We start from the raw sequence: 20,322 nt of genomic DNA, 5'->3' as shown, positions 1-20,322 counted from the left end.
TTTAAAATGCATCCCAATCTATTTTAAATTTAGATGGAAAATTATCATTTTTAGGTACGAAACAGATTCATGGCACTTTTCCTTTTTCATTCCTGTCTTAATATAGAGTTGTTGTAAGAAGAGAAAAATTATGACAAGTTAGGAACAAAATTGATAGTGTCCATAAAAATAGAAATTTGAATAGTTCATTTCATGCTTTCCATTTTGTTTTAGGCTTGTAAAAAGACTAAAAGTAGAGATAAGAATTATAAAGCAGCAATTATATTCTTATTTTTTGATAACTTGTGTTCTGCTATGCTAAAAATTTTGTCTTTTTGCAACTGTTATTCCTGTTCTTCTCTTCGACAAAAAAAATTACAAGGTGGTTTTAATTTTATCTTTGTTCTATGATGGAATAATTAAGCTGTAAAAGTTGTTTATTACAAAATTAAAGCACATTTCTTGATCCTTAAAAATAATATTATTAACTTTTTAGATTTTGCCAATTGTGGATTTTCAGACACAATTGAATCTGAGCATGGCAGAAGGTAAGGCAGGTTTTCTTCAAGCTTGGGATGTGAAAGCAGGCTTTTTCTCAATAATGTGAAGCAAAGAATTGGTTTGGGGTTATTGTTTGAGGATAACTGATAAAGTGAGGTAGTGGAGGACCACTTAATGAAACAGAGATTTCTTTGCTTGACAGTCTAAACTGTTAGTCATAAGGGAAGAAGGGATATTTACAGTGGCAAGCAGCATGTAATAAAATTAGTGGAAGCTGAATCATTCTTTAGGAACTTAGTGGAGGTGTTTTGAGATTTTGAACATGTTTATAGGTTTATATTATAATAGATCCTCAGATTTCCATTTAAAATACCCATTAACCTTTTGTCTCACCTGGTTCTTAGTGAATTATAAGAGTGTAAACTGATTTATTTATCTGAAGTTGTTTCTTCGTAAGTTCTGAATGGAAATCAAGATTATGCAGACAACTGATGAAATTTAGATATTTAGCATCACTTTGATGCTGTCTCTGATCCTTAAATTTACTTGGTTAACAGTTTTTTTCTTGCTGAAATAGAAGAGTGAATTCTGCACAATCCTGACTTGAACTTCTCTTTATAAAAATCTCCATAAATGTTCAGATTAGAGAATCTTTGATAGCCTCAAGGTGGCAAAGTTTTATAGTGGAGGATGACACTTCTGGAATTGAGTAGATCTGGGTTTGGATATGAGCTTAGGAACTGTATGTCCACAGAAAATCCATGTAAGTTTCTGTTTTCTCATCTGTAAAATGGGTATATAACCTTAATTCATAGGGCTTTATAAGAATTAAGTTGACAGTGTGTACAAAGAACTCTGTAGAGCATCTGACTCTTGGAAAAGGGGCAATAAATGGCATAGATAATATTGTTGTTTTATTCAGTTTAGTCTCATAATCTCAGTTCTGAACTTCTGCTTTCCAAGTACACACATCATCCAGAAAATTTTCTTCTTTCACTATGTCCTGGAGAATAAGTAATTAAAATAATGTTAAAGAATTTTAGGAATATAATTTTAGTCCTAATTGCTGAAATTTCTAGCAATTCCTTGTGATATTACTTTGATCTTTCAGGCACTTCATAAGCAAAAACTGCAATGAATCCCTTTGGTTTTTGAAGAATTGCTTATAGTTTTGCTTTCTATAATTAGGCTTTTGGGGTTTTGTTTTATTTTGTTTTGTTTTGTTTTTGCAATTCCAAATAATTTTTCAATAGAGTTAAGTAGAGGAAAGAATTAGATGAGTGTATCTTTGTACGTTATCCCGTAATACACACTAAGTATGTTTGAATGGTGGTTTCGTCTTCCCCCTGCGACCCAAGAGAAGATCGTTAAGCGTGGCACTTTACCCTATGGAAGACCCAGAATTCTTCAGAAGAACAGCACTGTCTGTCTGCTTTACCAGCACCAGTTTGTGAGTGGTTACAGCCATGACATCCTGATGCCCCTTTGGACATCCTACACTGTCAACAGAAATGCAAGTATTTGCCAGCTCTTTAGCTACATGTGGTTATGTTATATTATCACTAAGCAAAACATTGAAAGCATCGTTTCTCACTGTCATTCTTGGCTCTCTAATCATATCACTTAACTGGGAGTCAGAAAAATCAGTTTGGGTTCTAGCTCTGCCGCTAGCTAGCTCTGTGACTCAGAGCAAACTCTGTCTGTGAGATGAGAGAGTGCAGTGAAGAGTTCTCCCTTGCTTTTTTTTTTTCAATATTAATAGTTGATGGTTCTAGTTTCGCATTTCATGAAATCAGATTTGCAATCAGTCACAATTATTTCTCTCTAAATACACAGCTGTGTAAGTACAAGAATTTCTCTCAGCTACTCATATCTTCGGGGGTCCCAATGATGGAGAGGGCTGTTACAGCTCAGTAACCTCACTGATGTACCGTCTACAGAAGGAAGACCCTCCCTCCCCCGACCAAACCAGGGAGAGGCCAGGCATCCTGTCCACCACCCACACCAGAGGGGTTTGGCCTTGAAAGGAGTTGGGGAAAATATCCTAGAATCAGACCACATTCTCCATCCCCCACGCCCTCTGGGTGTGGTGGTAGAAAGAGAAATGATGAAGGAATGAGGCCTTGAGGAAGAGAATGGAGAGAGGAGATGAGATTTAGATCTTACCTGGAAAAGAAGTTTTAAACTAGACGGACCAGATTTTCATAAACTGAAAGTGTCTGGCAAGCTATGGGATGCCCTTAAGGGATGGAAAAGGCATTTGAGAGAGTTTAGTTGAGTGCAGCAGTTGGATTTTAAAATGGAGCTATTGTTAATTCTCATTGAGATTGTGAAGTAAAAAGATAGGGAAATTTGCATATATATGTAATTTTTGTGTTTAAATACACACACACACATATACACATATATAAATAGTACACATACACATTCACATATTTACGTAAAATTTCTACCTTAAACTTGATTTTATATTTTTGAAGACCATCTTTAAACCCTTGGAACACTTTTTACTTGACTTTGCAATATATAGCAGTTTTGTATGTCCCCATCCTATTTATTATTGTTCAACACCCTACCTATGTTGTTCTTGGACTCTGTTTGAATTTTCAGTTTTCTTTTATAATGAAAGCTGCAAAAATTCAGTCATCACTCCTCCTGAGGTTTTTGTATCAAATTGCAGTTCAGTGGCTTTTCTCCACACCCCCATCCTTTGGCTCTGTTGAGTATGAAAGAGCCTGAGCTCTAAAAATCAGCTATGTTCACTGCATAAAAGTTTGAAACTGAGTAGAATCAAAACATAATAAACAAAATTAGCACAACATAGTAGGAGAGTATTTGCAGATAATATGATAAGTGATTAATATCCTTAATATTATAAAGAGTTTTTTCATGTTGGTTAGTTGGATACGCTAATAGAAAAGTGGAAAACGGTGAGGGGCATGAACAGAACTCCAAGATTTTACGATGTGATTCACCTTTAACTATTTGTAAAGCTCTCTCCTTTTCTTCTGTGTGCCTGATCCCTGATCGTTCTGTTCATTTTATTCTTCAGGACAGCTTCTCTGCAGAAGACTTTTCCAACTGTCTTTACCAGGATCTCCGAATTCCTGTTAGTCCTGTCCATAAATGTTCATTTTATAAAAATAACGCTAAACTGAGTTATGGGTTCCTCTCCCCACCACGTAAGTCTCTTCCTCCCTGACCTTCCCCTTCCCTAATCTTTCTTTCTTCGGTTTCCTTTTCTTTCCTGTGGGGCACTCTACATCTTGTTGATTTATTGGTGAAGACCGTGTGTGGGAAATAGACTACTAGGGAAAATTTTTAAGTGTCTAAAACTTGAGTTTGGGAGAACTTTTTACTTTTGTCTGGAGGATGATTTACTTAGCGCAGGCACTGTAGAGAGAACATTCTTCACTTTCCTATGTTTCTTTTACACAGAATTTGAGAAAACTCCGTCAGGTCAGAAAGATGCATCGGGGTTTTTGGGAAGGAGATACCACTTTGTTGTTTAAAAAGAAGAATGTGATTTTGTCAGAGGATTAGGGAGAGCCTGAGTGTGCTTACAGGGCCCCTAGGGAATGGCTTTTTTTGGAGCGTTCTGTTTTCACAAGTGGCAGATTTGTATGTTAATGAGAAGACATTGTGAAGCCAGCTTTAAAACTGATGGCTTCAGGTGCTCAGATACTCTCAGTATCCAGTCCATTCCCCAGAGCAAGCTTCTGAAGTCAGAACTCGGCTAATGCATCATAAAGATAGACAGGTCCAAGCCAAACGTCCGTACAAAGAAGCCTTTACAGCGTTTAAGGCAGGCATCCTGCGATGTTTTCTCTGCTTAGTAGGTGTTGTTCTGAAGCCAGAGACTCTCTTTTTCCTTTTCACTGTGAAAGAGTTTAAAGAACGAAGATTGTCAACACAATACATGTTAGCTGAAATAAGGCAAATGAGATGAAATTTGAATATGTTTAATTTGGGGCCCTTCATATTAAAGTCTTTGCTTCTTTGGTAAATTCATCTTGAAGAAGAAAAGATCCAATTTTTTTTTTTTAAGGGACTTGACCAAACACATTGCATTTTCCTTTGACCCCAGTACCTGGGAAAGTTTTATGAGTTTAAGATAATATTCAAATAATTTTTTTAAATGCTCCCCACCCCCATGAGAAAGCATAATTTCTAGTGCTATTTGTGAAGAATGAAATAGTTGTCCTTTTTATTTTCTTTGTAGAATTAAATAAAGGTTCAAGTCAAGTATATTCTGAAGCGTTGCTTACTACTAATATAGTGCCCATGTACCAGAGCTTTCAAGGTAAAACATTTTAATCTTATATTTCATAATTTCAAGGAATTTCTATAAATTATAGGTATGATTTATATGTAATAAGACTGATACCATAATTAAATGTCTAAGTATTAAGTACATTCTTACAGATTCATTTAACTTTGAGAATAACAGTACACATTAAATTCTACAAGTATTAGAATTATGATGTATTCCTATATTATTATGCTTTGTATTTAAATTTTCAGAAACATTTTTGGTGGAAAAAGTATGTAATATATTTCCTGAGTTATCTAGCTAATACAGTCTACTGACATATTAATTTCAGTCTGTTTCCCTATTTAACTATTTGGAAGTTCTTGGTAATTGTTTTTGATTTTAAAATGAAAAGATTTTACAGTCATTATGAATTATTACCACATTTGGCTCTTACAAGAATAAATATGCATTTATACTTTAAGTGTCATATAGAATTTTAAAATATAGAGCATACAAGGAATTTTTTACTCTGATTTATGTCTAGAATACTTTTGAATATTCCAGAAAGAATATTCAGATATCAACATGAAATCTGAATAACCTGCCTTGTTTGTGTTCATGATTTTTTTATGCTTAATGATGATGTATGATCACAAGTATATGGTGATGCCCATGTGCGGGGATGCTTGAGGCAGAATTGAATCCAGCATTTGCCTGTTAGTCTTTCCAGAGAGCAAACAATGGAACAATTGAACAATGGATTTTTGTCCTCACACCAAGACCAAAGCCAAACTTGACTTTATCCCTGATTATTAAAAATGCTAATTTTGAATCATGGTGTTGATTTTATTGCACGTGACAGCATGCTACCCTGTTCTCCTTTGAAACTACCCCATCCTCCTTGTTTCAGTTATATGGCACTACTTTCATGACACCCTACTGCAAAAGTATGCTGAAGAAAGAAATGGCATCAATGTTGTCAGCGGTCCTGTGTTTGACTCTGATTATGATGGACGTTATGATTCCTTAGAGACTCTGAAGCAGTAAGACCATATTTCATTTACTCTTAAAAACAGCTGTCAAGTGAGATTACCATCCAACTGAGTCAGCAGAACCTTTTGTGTCTGATGCTATTCATATTTATGTACATGACATTTCTGATTACGCTGGAATCCTCTTGAAATATCAGATTAATTTTGATGTTTTCCTCCGTGTTCAATAAAATACTGTTTAGGTGAAAGAAGTAGTGTTTCTCCCTGACTCAGCTCAGACGCGTAATTCTTGAGCTCAGATTAAATACTGAACTCTGCCATATGTTAAGATAACATCAGTGTTTAGAAATCTCTCTGCATGGCTAATTGTTAATGTACTGTCTTAATGAGCATACTGCCAGCTAGCAGACGAAGAACGCTGTAGGGTGGCTAGAGGCGTCCTGTGTCAAAGCAGCAGCAGGGTTATACAGCTGCGCTGCCCCCAGTGTCACCTTGGCCGAACGTCATAACTTTTACCGGGAGGGGAGTAACAGAGTGACCTTCTTGCGAAACCATTAGTGGGGCTGTTTTTATAAAGGAGAGGGGAAGAACATTTTAGAGACTGGTTGATCTTTGTGAAAACAATAATTTCAAGATTTTGGAACCAATTTTGCTATGTTAAAACTGTAAGAAAAGGAGACTGAAACAATTGCTGAGATTCAGCCTTCTGAGAACTACTGTCTCAGATTGACTTAGGGATGACTGTTTACACAAACTCTTGTGACCATATCAGTTTGTGAAATTACAACTTTTTTTTTTTTACTGTATCTCTATCCACTTTGCTTATAACTACATAGAGTTTAAAAGGCTGTCATTTTAGAACCTTAGCTGTACAATTAAAAATTGGTATTTTTTCTTTAGTGTCTCAATTCCAATTTGTTAAGGTAGAATTACAAAAAAAAATCTAGAGTTTAATAAATTTCTATAGAGAATAAAATTATTTGGATTGTGTTTATCTCACTGTCTTCTAATTCTTAACTCTTTCTCCACCTGGCAGAAAATGTTGCAGTGTATTATGATGACTAACTTCTGACAATATGTTTAATTATTTGACTGAATTTTATTTTGGGATATATTGTATTAAAAATACGTTGGAGTGAAATATTCAGTACAAGGAAGATAGTTACTTTTTTCTTAACATATTGCCATATTTTACAGAAACAGCAGAAACATCCGTAATCAGGAAATTCTGATTCCAACTCACTTCTTCATTGTGCTAACAAGTTGTAAAAATACATCCCAGACTCCCTCACAGTGTGAAAATCTAGATACCTTGGCTTTCATTTTGCCTCACAGGACTGATAACAGTGAGAGTTGTGCGGTAAGTAGCCTTTGTTAATTTACCTTAAACACTGAATATATAAATATATTTGCATGCATCTTACATCTGGCGTTACTGCGGGAGAAAACATAGCCTGACTAGACGTGTTCTGTGGCATTATGGGATGGTTTTAAATTTGATCCTCTAAGATGACTTATCTTCGGAGAACATCACTCTTGTCTGTTAAAGACACTAACTATCAGATCAAAATGTAAAAATGTAGTGACTTTGTTTGGCTAAGCCACTAAATTTCTAGGTTTATGTGATGTGTGAATTTATTCTTTTTTCAAAACTGAATGTATAATCCAAAAGTGGCAGCACCGTTATAGTCTTAAAGGTGTGGTTAGACAACATTTCAAATTAATTTTCTATATTATGTCACTTTATTATAAAAATCATACATTTGTCCCTAATTATCTTTCCTTATTCTGTTGTCATTCCAGTGTTTGGAGATCATTGTTTTGTGTTATTTTATTTGCTCAGACTAAAAATTTATAGTCTTTGAACATCGTGACTGCATTAACATTTTAGCAAGTTTTAAATTTTTCCTTATAGTGAGCCAAAAGGTTTTTCTTTCAGAGTACTTGCCAGATTTCCTGGTTGGTTTTTTGTTTTTTTTGTATCCATGAAGTTACACAAAGTAAACCTAGACCTAAGTTTCAAATCAATTTGGCTTTTCCTAGCAGCCTCAAGATAGGTGGTGGATATCTGGAGTCCTGTGGTCAAAAGAACCTTGAGACCCAGTCTGAGTTTGTCAGGAGAGAGTGCTTTGATCCCTCATCAATTCATTCCTTCATTCATCTGTTTATCCCTTCTTCGATCTAGCCATTCATTCCTTTAATTTGTCACCAGATACTCCAGGTCCTAGGGAAACAGTAGTGAACAGAGCAGACAGGGCTCTCTGCTGTGGGCCCAGGAGTGGAATACAGTGCCCCAGTTGCCGTCCCTGAGCTGGTACTCTTTCTGTGGACCAGTCATTAGAATTAATGAAGATATGTCTCTCTTTAATTGTTTCTCTGATAAACTTTTGGAATTAATTGACTAGTCTTTGTAGAACACATTTCTCATTGGGTTATTTTTGCCTTAACTTTAGAATTAAGAACAGAATAGCAAGATTTTAACTGTATCTGGATGCCTGCTGAGCATCTAACTCTGCTAACTGGTCAATACTATGGACTGTGTTGGACACATATCCAGTATTCCCTTCTTCATTGCTTTCTCTTCCTTGAAAGATAAATTGTCATTAAAGGTATCACTTAGTGTTGTGTTCTGCAGCAAACAACAGAGAAGCCAGTTATAGTGACTTGAGCAACTAAGGGATTCCCCATGTAACAAAGTCCAGAGGCAGTCTTGGGATGGTCTGTTGGGTCAGCAGCACCGTTAGAGACCCAGACCTTTCCTGTCCTTCTCCACCACTAGTCTTAGCATGTGGCCCATGTGGGCTAAAGATGGCTTCTACTTCTCTAGGTGTCACTTGTCCTGGGTCCTCCGCCCAAAAAGAAGGCAGAATAGGCTTATGCTGACATCTCATTGACCAAAATGATGTTAAATGCCGTGAGTTAGGTACTGAGTTCCTTTTCCATCTGTACTGTTCCAAAAGCTACTGTACCGATATCTTAAATACAAGCATTTTATCAAACTCTCTAATGGCAGTATAAGTAAGTATTGGACTTGAACCAGAAAGAGGCTTATTTGAATGTTTATGATGTTTGAAAGTGATTTGATATCACACATACTTACCGATTTCTTCTGTTTCATCTGTGAAGTAGGGACTAAGGATTAGCTGGATGTTGGCCTGAGAGAACAAGTGCTTTGTGTGCACCTTTTATTTATTCCTGTAAATGTTGGAACAGATGACAAATGTCTACTGGCCAAGTAGTCTCGTCAGTCAGGGCTATTCCCCTGAGACCCAGCGTGAGGATGGCTGCAGAGGAGGAGACTGAGTGGAACAGTCGTGTTGGAAAGTAGACGATGGGAGGCTAATGGGGAAATGGAAATTATTGTTCTGTTCCCTTTTACGTGAAAAGTCTGTATTTATCATTTCCATCTAATAGTGTCTTAAGGGTACATGATCCTTTCTGGAAGGATGTCTTTAAAGCATAGTCAGAGCACACCAACCAGTGGATACTTTCTTCATCTGACTTTCTCCAGTAGCCATTTTCAGGAAAATTTACAGTAGCTTGTGGTTGTATGATTTCCATTTCTGTTACCTGCCTCAGCTACCAGCTCTGCTTCCATGTGCCAGAGCATAAGCTTTTAAATTCTTCTTTGATCTCACACCAGCTAAGACTTCACTGCCTCACCAGAAATGAAAGGAGTGTTTTACCACTAGCCCCAACCCTTTTTTCATTGCAAGCACGGAGATAACCGATTCTGATAAGAACTAGTGTTTGTATAGTGCATTTGCCCACATCATTATATTTGACCTTCAAAACAACCCCTTAAGGAGGGTGCAGATAAGAGAATTAGGATTCAGATGTTAAATAATTTGCCTTAGTTTACCCATTAGGAGAATGGTAGAAGCAGGACTTGAGTCCAAGTTTCTTTCTGCGAATTCCCATATTCTTTGTACCAGGACATATTGCTTCTGTTTTCCAACATTTTTTAACCCCATACTGTTGAAGTTTCTCGCACCAATGCAATACATGAACAGCTGCTTTACATATACTTTTCCCAAGTTTGATTAAACATTTAATTAAACAAACACGCATGGTATATATTAGATGTTGAGCTACTCAAGAGGAGGGATCGTGCCCAACAAACCTTGTGTCATCTGCCATTTAAGAGCCAAAGTGTCATGGCTGATTAGAATGGGGGAGATGGAGAGCTTGCAGAGCAAGTGGGCTGACTGTTCTTCAGTGACTTTTCTTCCTTTCCCACCCTCATAGCCCAGGAAACGTGAATTCTTATGGGTTGAAGAGTTGTTGAGGTTGCACAGAGCTCGGATCACAGATGTTGAACACATCACTGGACTCAGCTTCTATCAAGAAAGAAAAGAGCCAATTTCAGACATTTTAAAGTTGAAAACACATTTGCCAACCTTTAACCAAGAAGACTGATATTTTTTATTCCAAAAACATACCAAAAATCTTTTTGAAAGAACCTTCTGTTTTATATATGCTCTATTCACACTATTGCATTGTTTGGAAACTGTCAACCAGAGTTAGAACTGGGAATCCTCTGTGATACACGACCATCTCAGGGAAACTTGTGGCCTCAGTATAGCAGTAGGAAAGAGTTCCTATTGAGTCTCGCACATGTTTGAATGTGTAAGAATTGTTCAAATTTGGGAATAAAGAAAAACCATACCGAAAACGGCTTTTCTACTTCTCTTAAGGGCAGAAGTAGCTGTGAACATTGTCTGAATACCAGGTATTTGAATCTTACTATCATTAATAAACTTCCATGGAGCTGGCAAACACTAGAATAATGAATAGGATTGGAATAGTCCATGTTTTGTTAGTTTCTTCACAAATATTAAAAAGTGATTCTGCATTCTTTTTAACTTGGAGTTTTAATTATTTGTATTTTAATTAGAAAAGTTAATGGAAGCAAAAATATTTCTGAGGCCTTATGTCTGTCTTTTCTGTATATCTCCTCAAAAGCCAAAATATGTAATCCTGTGTTATTTTTTAATTGTGATTGGGTTTCTTCAGATTTAATGTCTCTTGCAAGGTAAACTTTCAAGGAATATCTATATTGAGTGTATCTATTATAGACTTTTACTCTACGCTTGTACTGAAAAAGAAAAATACTCCCTTCCTGCTCACTGGTAATTAACATAGATTGAAAATAACTACAAAAGTGGTTATTTTAAACTATTAAAAATGCGTCTTATCTTAGTGAAACTGCAGAGTTTGTCAACTCATGCAAGGTGGCAGTTTTCCATTTAGGTAGTAGGAATGTTTTCCTCTGTGCACAAAAATGACCCTACCAGTAGCAAAGCTATACTGTTCAGAACTGTTCATTTTGAAGTTTCATCGATTTGAAGAGAATATGTTACCATCACTTCATATCTTCTTGGTGGTCATGGTACATGAACTTATTTCTCAGCCTCATAGACTATATACCCTTTAGTTCCAACCTGTGGACCTTCAAAAGCAACATTCACTTTTAGGCTGCTTGGGTCTAATTTGTGGGTTATATTAGTACACCAAAGGTCTGTATTTGTCCTTCATATGATACTTATTCTTCAAAGAGAGCATAGAAACCACAAAGACCTTCAGATAATGCAATTTGCATTTGAAAATTATTTAATAATTTAGAAAGTTTCACTGGTTTTTATTTTAGTTCCACAGATCCCTGAGGTTCTGTAAACCTTTTCCCCCAGTCTGGTTTTTTTTTTTTTTTTCTGTTCTTCAGATTGGGTAATTTCTATCATTCTATCTTCAAGTTCATGGATTCTTTCCTCTGTTTAATATATTCTGCTGTTGAGCCCATCCATTGATTTTTATATTTCAGTTATTGTACTTTTTTATTTTTAAAATTTTAATTTGGTTCTTTGTATTTTTTATTTCTTTGCTGAGAATTTTCAACTCTTTTCTGAGACTCTTATTTTTGCATTTGTTTCAGATATATTCATAATTGCTTACCGAAGCACTTTTACAATGGCTGTTGTAAAATCCTTGTAAATAATTCAGACGTGTGTTATCTTTGTGTTGGCATCTATTGTCTTTTTTCATGCAAAAAGATTTTCCCAGTTCTTGGTGTAATGAATGATTTCCAGTTGAAACCTGGATATTTTAAGGTATTATGGTATGAGACTATGGATCTTATTTAAACCTTCTCTTTTAGATGACTTTCTCTAACATCACCCTAGCAGGGGAGTTGGGAGCACTGCCTCATTACTTGCCAGGTGTACTAGAGTCTAGGTTCATGTCTCAGCCTCCATTGATCCTTGGGATGAGAGGGAACCCTTATTACTGGGCATTCTGTTGATGCCTCCCTGGCTAGAATGTGCAGGGTACCTTCTTATTGCTCCCACATGGTCTCCACTGACACTGTGGAGAGGGGTGGCAGGGAAAGCTGTATTATCACCAGGCGGGGATGAAATTACCAGTTTCCTACTCAGTCTTCTCTGACACTGCCCTGGCAGAGGACTTGGCACCCCTCTTCACAGTCTGCAGAGCCTCAGCCTTTGTCGGCATGGGTGGGGTCAGGGTCTTTTCTGTGGGGTTTGGCTGAGGTGGAGCAGTTATTGTTTTCTCTCTTGCTAGCTACTCCTTTTCTGGTTCTTTGGCTGGAGAGAGAGCAGGTCTTTCTTGCGGTTTCTTTTCATGTGTACTCATTATCGTTTCCAGGTTGCAGATTTTTTTTGAAAACAAGTCTGGGATACATGAGCTAAGAAGAAGACCCAGGGGAACTCATTATGGTGTTGTTCCTTGGGTCCCAAGGTCCCTAGCCTGTCTGCCTTCTCCTTTCCAAATCTTTCTGTTTTATGTATAAGAACCAAGCTTTTTATCTGTACTTAGCAGAATATCTACTTCTTTGTAGAAGCGTCTCGTTGATTTTTATATATTTGTCAAAATACATGCAGACATAATTACCTTTATGTAAAGCATTTTAGCAGATCTTAATTAAATGAATAGATGCCTCTCCCCTTTGCTGAACACCAGGAATACAGAGAAAAACAAATTGCAGTCCTTATAGTGCTGGCAAGAGAGAGGAGACAGCAGAAGTGTCAATGTTATCATGGAGCCACAGGCAGGGTGCTGGGGAGCATATGAAGGAGGCACAGTGCTGCTTGACAGGATCAGCAGTGGCTTCCCAGAAGTGGTGACGGCTGAGCTAAGACTTGAAGGATGAATTGCAGCTGTTCAGGTGAATAGGTAAAGAAGGGGCATTCTGGCCTCCCTTGAATGGATATATTTTGGGCAATTTTTCATTTACTGCTACTTCTCATATTTTCTACAGGTGTCACTGTGACCAACTTACAATTTGCAACTGTTTCATTTTTCTTACTTTTGTTCATCTTCTGTTCAGAAAGGAAATGTCAGGCTATAAATTCTGTGTTGATTCTTTGAAGGAAAAGGTGTCCACCTCTGTTCCTGCTTTCAGTTTTTCTTATACGGTGTTCTTTTGTTTTCTTCTCTTGTCTTGATGGAGACCCTTTCTTTCACTCTTTCATCAACTTAAAACATATGACTCGTCTCCACGTCCCCAATTTGAATAGTAAATTCACATGATCATATATGGAAATGTCTTTATCTTATTTCAATAAAGTCCGTTCTTTGCTTTCAAATGTGCAGCAAAACCTTTATCCCTAATTTTACTGCCATGCCTCCAGTCAGTACTTCTTCAATGAGGTAAGTAACTTCCAGACAAAATGTTCTACCAGGCTATTCGTGGCAGGGCAAAGAATCAGGTGGAACTTAAAAATATTTCCAAGAATCAGAGGAAAAAGACAAACCTTATGGGTAAGAAGGCAAACGTTAAGGTCCCAGGGTAAGTAGACACATAGACGACAACAAGGCCAGTTGGCCCGTTCGGTCCTGTTGAAGGAGATGGGACAGACGAGGGTGTAGCTGAACCACTGAGTCCTCCAGGAGAGGCTCTAAACCCCCTTGGCTGTCTTTTGCCACTAGCAGGACTGTCCTGCCCAAATCTGTGGTACGGGCTTATCTATAATAGATGCTGTTGTTGGAACTTTGAAACCAAATGTGGTTACGCTTCACACTGAAGCCTATCACAGGAATTTGGTGTGTGGGTGCTTTCAAAAGTTAAATTTTATCATGGCTACAGTCCAAGGACATTTTCCCTGATTTTTGGTCAGTCTAAGTATTGTAAGGTAGAAGAAAAATCTATAGAGTATGTGTCTCTAAGCTAAAAAATGTGGTTTCACAAATAAAAGTTGTATATATAGAAGCTTCGCTGATTTCCTGTGTAGGTGTGTGTGTGTGTTTGGAAGGTGGGGGGCAAGGACGGGTGGCGGTGTTTCTGCAGGGATTGATACTGAGTGCAAAGGTTGTAGACAATTAACCACAGCTGTGTTGTCAGAAGGCAAAAAAAGATCCAAAGTTCATTTCAGGTTCACAGAGTAAACATCCATTTCTGATCTTGGACTATATATATGCATTTTTGACTATATATATGCATTTTTGACTATATTCTTGTTTCTGTTATTTTAATTACATTTGGTCGTACTTCCATGTAAAAAACAAGGGACAGACATGTATAAATCTTCCACTACTTTAAATGGTCTTAAATCAGAGGGAAAGTCTCCAACTATTGTAACTTCCATAGATTTTTCTCAACATTAAATTTTTGAATTCATCCTCTCCATGATATATAAACAGCGAAGAAAAAATAAAAATATTTAATAGAAATTGTATCCATATCAGAAACCATAGATGCATAAAATGTTATAGTTTACTAAAAATTAAAGAATCTTTGGAATAGATATTATATCCAAGGGATGGCGAAATGAAACAATATTTTTAAAAAGGCCTTTCTTTCATCTCACCCCATGCGGTTGTTTTAAATTTAACTTCCTACTTGTCCCCAAATCCTCAATAAAAGGGGCAATTTGAGGATTTTAATAAAAATATCTAAGACATTACTTTTAAAACTCATATCCAATTTCATTATATATCAGAAATTCAAAACTCAAAATTAGAAAAGACATCAGCTTTCACAGAATAGAGATACAGAACAATTTAATAAATACTGAGGAAATGAGATTGTTGTGGGACACAGGTGGTGGTTACACAGGTTGGTAAAAAGAATTTACCAGAGATGAAGGCTGAGAATAGAAAAGGAGTTTATTAGGTTTCGCTGCCATAGACAACAGCGGGACACAGAGGTGCCTGTGTGAGCCCCGAGGGCTGGTTGTTGGGGTGTTTTATAAGGTCGGGTCACAAGGTGCCTGATCGGCTTGTGCACAAGGCTCTGATTGGTTGTAGGTGAGGTAAGAGGTTTAGGGTCCGTGAAGGGCGGTGATGTTTATGGCTCTGATAAGGTGGTTAGCAACAAGCCAGTCTGAGCTATTGTGAGATTAGGCATTACCTAGGGTTATTAGTCTGTTAGGGCAAACATGCCCAGTAAAGAATGTACTTTATCTGTTGAGGAATCACAGGCAGACATCTGAGAGCCCCAGGAATGGGGGCTGTTGCACTTTGAAGGATGTCACTTGGCCCTGCAGAGATTTTTACATCTCTTGATATTTTTGCCCCAGGTTATTTTTCACTATAAAATTTTTTTTTACACATATACTTAGATGGCATTGTGTTGGGTGTAACAGAAAATGAAACAGGAGTCTAAGACGTGAAAATTGATAAATTAGTAAAAACTTGAAAGGATTTTAAATAAATGAGAACAAAATTTTTTTCCATCCAATAAGTGGATCTCATTGCTCATATTTTTGCAACTTAAAAAAAAAAAAAACTCAGATAAAACCTACAATTTTGAATTCTCTATCGTAATCCATTCTATACCTTGACACAATTTCACTGTTTTGAAGAGCTATTTACTTTTATTAAGGTCCAAACAGAAACATGCTGCTAAATCTGTGAGGCTTTTGTTTGTATACTTGCTGTTTTTAAGACAACAGCACTATTTAACTCAATAGCACACTTTAAGACACTGAAACTAGATTCGATTCAATTAGATCAAGACTGACAATGAATTTCAAAGCTGTGCTTATCTGTGTCAAGGAGCTTGGCATTAGGGCGAAACTGGGGAACAGGACACATGGGATGCCTACCCCTAGGTGCTTATCAATGTCTTTTATTTCAAGGTCTAGCCCCAGGCACATGTCCTTTTGAGTCCTCTTCTCTGTACCCCTAAGGAACTGGGCATGTGATCATACCTTCCAGACCTTGGAGATCACAGATAGGACGTGCCCTCAGGGCTAGACATTGTTATGTAGCTGCAGTCAACTGCTTGTATGTGAAGTAATTTATTCCATAACCTGTACACAATGTTGTTAGATGTTGTGTTCCTGCTAAGAAATTGTACCCAGCCCTTCTTCTTCCTCATGCTAGATCCAAACTCGTGGCTTGCTAAAGGCAGTCTGCAACCATACAAGGAAATAAAATAATTTCAGGGTGGTGTGGTTGTAGGTATAAAAGGATTGTTAGCTTCCACCTGGGGCTTCCAGGGAGGCACCTGGCAGGAGCGTCTCTTAAAGAGAACACATTACCACAAACCTCATAAGGAAATTGAGAAGTCACAAGAAGCTGTACTAACTATGCTTTTCCCAGCCTGTGGTCTTCTGTTAAATTTGCTAAGACTGTATTCTTTGAGCTTATTCCTGAAAACTATAACTTTGATAAGATTTGTGTTAAGAATGTGCTGTTTCACCAGGAGTACAACTCAGTACTGTGGATTTTCCCCCCAGTGGTGTAACTCTTATTTGTCATTTAGCATGTTTCTTAAATTGATAGATTCTTTTTATATATTTATTTGTCTTGTCTGCAGTCACCTGTCTTTGAGAACAGAAATAATCTTTATATCCACTGTTTCTAGCACAGTGCCTGGCACATAGTTGCACAATTTAAAAAATGCCCAGATGAATAAAAACCAATGAGATGGTCCTAGCAAAACATTCAGTGAAGATAACTAAGGAATCACGGGTTCCAGAAATGCACCTGGAGGACAATCTCACTGAAATTAATTATTCTTTATCCCTAGTTTTTAAGTGCCAGATGGAATTTTCATTTGGATGTTTTTGAAAAAGAGTTCTTTTATAGATTTCCTAGTCCACAAGGCAGAATTTTTAAAAAATAATAAAAGATCAAGAGTGTCTTTCAAGGACATTCACAGTTGTTTCATTGCATCCTGTGGAAAGTATGATGCTTGGTGAATTGAAGGTGAAAGAAGGAACTTTGAAGCATTTTGACATGTCAAACGAAAACCTCTCCACAAAGCACACAGTGTTTTTCCAGTAACAAGCTGCTGTCATAAACATTCACTGGCAAAGGGAAGAGATGCATGGGACTGTCACTCATGCTAGGCAGCCCAGGCACTAGGTGCACATACCATTTTTTTAACCAGACAGGCTAGTTGTGTTTTATCCGCAGGATGCCACACAGGCCTGGGGCAAACCAGACTGAACCGGCTAGATCTAAGATGGCCGACAAAGTAGTCTAAAGATCAATTCTTTCCTTGCCTTGATTTATCTCTGTGTTTCCATGCCAACCCCTGAGAGCTGAAGGACACTTGCCCTGACTCATTTTTGTGCTTGTTTCAAAAGTACCTGGTGTTTGACAGAGATGCTTTGCAGCTGTACTTGGAGAGATATATGCACCCTGAACTGGCTCTGACCTGACCACAGAACACGCCTGCCAGGATGAGACCTGGAGGTGTCTGACAGTTACCTTTGCTTCATTACCATGCTAAGATCTCCACGCAAAGAGGGGATTTGAATCCTGCTGGCATAATTTGCAAAGGATCATGGTGGAAAGTATGTGCCCCGGCTGCCTCTGGAAATCTCCACCCCTTTCCTGGAGCCCGATGACCTGTCTGCCTCCTGATCCTTAAAATTCCCTTAGTCCCCTCTGCTGGGGGAGGAGGTGCTTTTGGTGCTCAAGCTCTCCTCCATTCTCCGGCCATTGAATAAAAGCACGTGTTGCTTGCACCAGACTCAGTTTCATTATTGGCAACAAGAACCTGAGCGGAAAGAACATGCAGACCGAGCCAGCGAGGCTTTGGTTAAGCTGGGGCCCCAAGAGGGGGGCCTTGAGTATAAGTCAGTAACAGGAACATCTCTTAGTCCTCATGTCCATCAACTGCAGGTAACACCTTGTGCTGTGGGGAAAGCGAATCAGCCTGGAAGGAAATGAGTAGGTGGTGGCAGCCACACTGGAGGATCTGGAACAAACAGATTTCAGGCAATTTCACTTCACCAAAGAGAAGAGATTTTCCTCTTTCCCACCCCTTCCTCCTATCTTTGAAATTTAGGGCAATGGAATCTAGAATTGGCTAAGATAGTAGTGAACTAAGAAATGCTAGAAGTGGGTGAAACCATCCCATTCATCTCTGATGGATGGTTGACAGATGATTAACCTTAATTTTCAAATAACCAATGAATCAGTAATACTATTCTGATAACAAAGATCTCTGAAACTACATCAAATATAATTATAATAACTGCCCATTACTGGGTGCTTATTGTGTTCCAGACATTGTGCTAAATGATTTACAAATATGCTCTCAACAATCCTGTAATGTGAAAATCCTCCTCCTAACCATGGCTAGTGGGTTATCCCTGGCAGGGATTTGAACCTAGGTCTTCGCAAAGTTCATATGTTCAAGCAGTATGTAATTTTGCCTTCTTAATAAACACACTGAAAATTTTCAAGTTCATCAAGTTCTACTCCATCAGTAATTGAGCTCTAAAACAGTTTTTTTTTTTAAATAGAGATACTGGGAATTGAACCCAGGACCTTGTGCATGCAAACATGTGTTCTACCACTGAACTATTACCCTCCCCCCATAATCTAAAACAGCTCTTGAAATAAGTTTATTAATAATGTATTAATAGCATGAAATATCACCAATAAAAAACACTTAAAACAAAACCAAAATACATTAACTCTCATTTGAAGAATGGGCAAAATCTGGATTAAGACATTCATAGGAAAGAAATGCAAAGAGCAAACAAAACACATAAAAATGTTTTAGCTTACTAATTAAATCAAACATATGCACATGACACGTTTTTGTGCTTAGCATACGGGAAAAGATTAAAAAGATGCAGATCTTCAGTGTTTCAAGTTAACAGCCAGTCATACCTTGAGGATGGTGGCACAGCACAAGATGCTATGACATCTCTGATGGCAACTTGACTAAAGTCTAAAAATTATTCGTAAACTGTAATGTCAGTCTTCAGTTTGAAGAACTTTTAGTTCTTCAGATTTACTCTGTGGAAGCCATTGTCCAATTGTAGGAAGATACAGAGTGATGCTCGATCTAAATGGCTGACTTTTACTAGAGAAACAATAATGGTACAGTATATTAGTATAATAGAGCACGCTCTTAAAATGTGATGCTCATCAAAATTTACTACAGTCGAAAACTTCACAACATAGGAATTGAAAATGACAGCTTCTAAAACAGCACATGATAGTTTATCCATTTTGGTGAAAGGAAAAGTAAAATCCCTTTTCCATCTCTTTCCCCTTCCTCTTTCTCTTCCTTTTCTTCTGTTTCCCTCCTCTTCAGTGTATCTCCTCTCATTCTTCCCTCTGGAAGTTAATGCCCTAAAATATTAACAATAATTATGTCTGAGTGGTGGGATTTGGGGCTATCTTCACTTTCTTATTCCTCAATAATGCGTGAATTTATAAATCTGGAAAAAAAAACAGTAAAACTTGTTTAGGAAAAAAAAAACTTTTTAAAACTCATAAAGTATTTGAAGTGTCTTTACCCATACCTATATAGGTGGCAGTAAGTGTCCAATCAGCAGAAAGTACCCAGCACCTAAGGATGTTGAGTAGGTGCAGATTGATAACGTGTAAACGCCTCATTACACGGCTATTTGCATGGCGGTGGGAACATAATTCCAAAAGGCCCATTCTGACTTGAATTCTGCCATACTGCACAAGACGTGTATCTTTTACCATCTTCCCTTCCATCGTCTGTGTTCTCACCTGACCGGGACTTTCTCCTAGTCCCTCACGGAGGAAGTGTGATCTTTGTTTTCTTCAGATCTGACTCCTCACTTCCTCCAAGGTTTTATTTTCTTAATGATTAGTCCTTCTTTATCACATGAACATCTGTGATTCCTACCTCTCTACTGCTTCCACTTTTCTACTTTGGCTTTGCACGTACCCTTCCATTTTCCTGGTTTGTACCCTATTGCATCTGTCCCCTCTGGCTCTCTCACAGTCTCCTTTCACTGTGGGACAAGACAAACAAATGACTGGTTTTTATTTCCTGACTATATTTCCTCACAAACCTCTCCGCTTTTTGAACTCCAATAAATTGCTTTCAGACCATCTGCCCAGACCTCCCCACTTCTTATAACTTCTCTTTTAAAAAATAACAGTAATTTCCTAATTGACAGATTTTATTTTTATTTTGGAAATTGAAAAAGTATATCATAAAATAAAAGGAGGAAAATAATAATCATCCAATGCAATCTCCCACTACTAACATCCTGTCTAGTTTATTAGCTTGATTATTTTTTTAATTTAATTTAATTTTTTTATTTAAGTATAGTCAGTTTACAATGTGTCAATTTCTGGTGTACAGTATAATAGTCCAGTCATACATATACATACATACATTACTTT

General features: G+C 37.4%; 1 protein-coding gene across 2 annotated transcripts in view; it reads left to right on the top strand.

Moving 5' to 3' along the window:
• ENPP1 (ectonucleotide pyrophosphatase/phosphodiesterase 1) overlaps positions 1–17,663 on the top strand; it is a 74,166-nt gene extending 56,503 nt beyond the window's left edge. The window contains exons 19-25 of one of the 2 annotated variants that reach the window (XM_074368357.1): positions 476–527; positions 1,839–1,993; positions 3,533–3,662; positions 4,703–4,783; positions 5,646–5,778; positions 6,925–7,087; positions 17,280–17,663. In XM_074368357.1, coding sequence (XP_074224458.1) covers positions 476–527; positions 1,839–1,993; positions 3,533–3,662; positions 4,703–4,783; positions 5,646–5,778; positions 6,925–7,087; positions 17,280–17,354 — 789 coding nt within the window. In that variant the 3' untranslated portion in view covers positions 17,355–17,663. Of the gene's footprint in view, positions 1–475; positions 528–1,838; positions 1,994–3,532; positions 3,663–4,702; positions 4,784–5,645; positions 5,779–6,924; positions 7,088–9,975 lie in introns of both variants that reach the window. The other variant, XM_074368356.1, reaches the window with a different exon arrangement.
• Positions 17,664–20,322: the final 2,659 nt, after the last annotated feature.

This window comes from Camelus bactrianus, chromosome 8 (assembly GCF_048773025.1).
Source record: "Camelus bactrianus isolate YW-2024 breed Bactrian camel chromosome 8, ASM4877302v1, whole genome shotgun sequence".
Taxonomy (NCBI): Eukaryota; Metazoa; Chordata; class Mammalia; order Artiodactyla; family Camelidae; genus Camelus; species Camelus bactrianus.
This window is presented reverse-complemented; position numbering and strand designations above follow the sequence as displayed.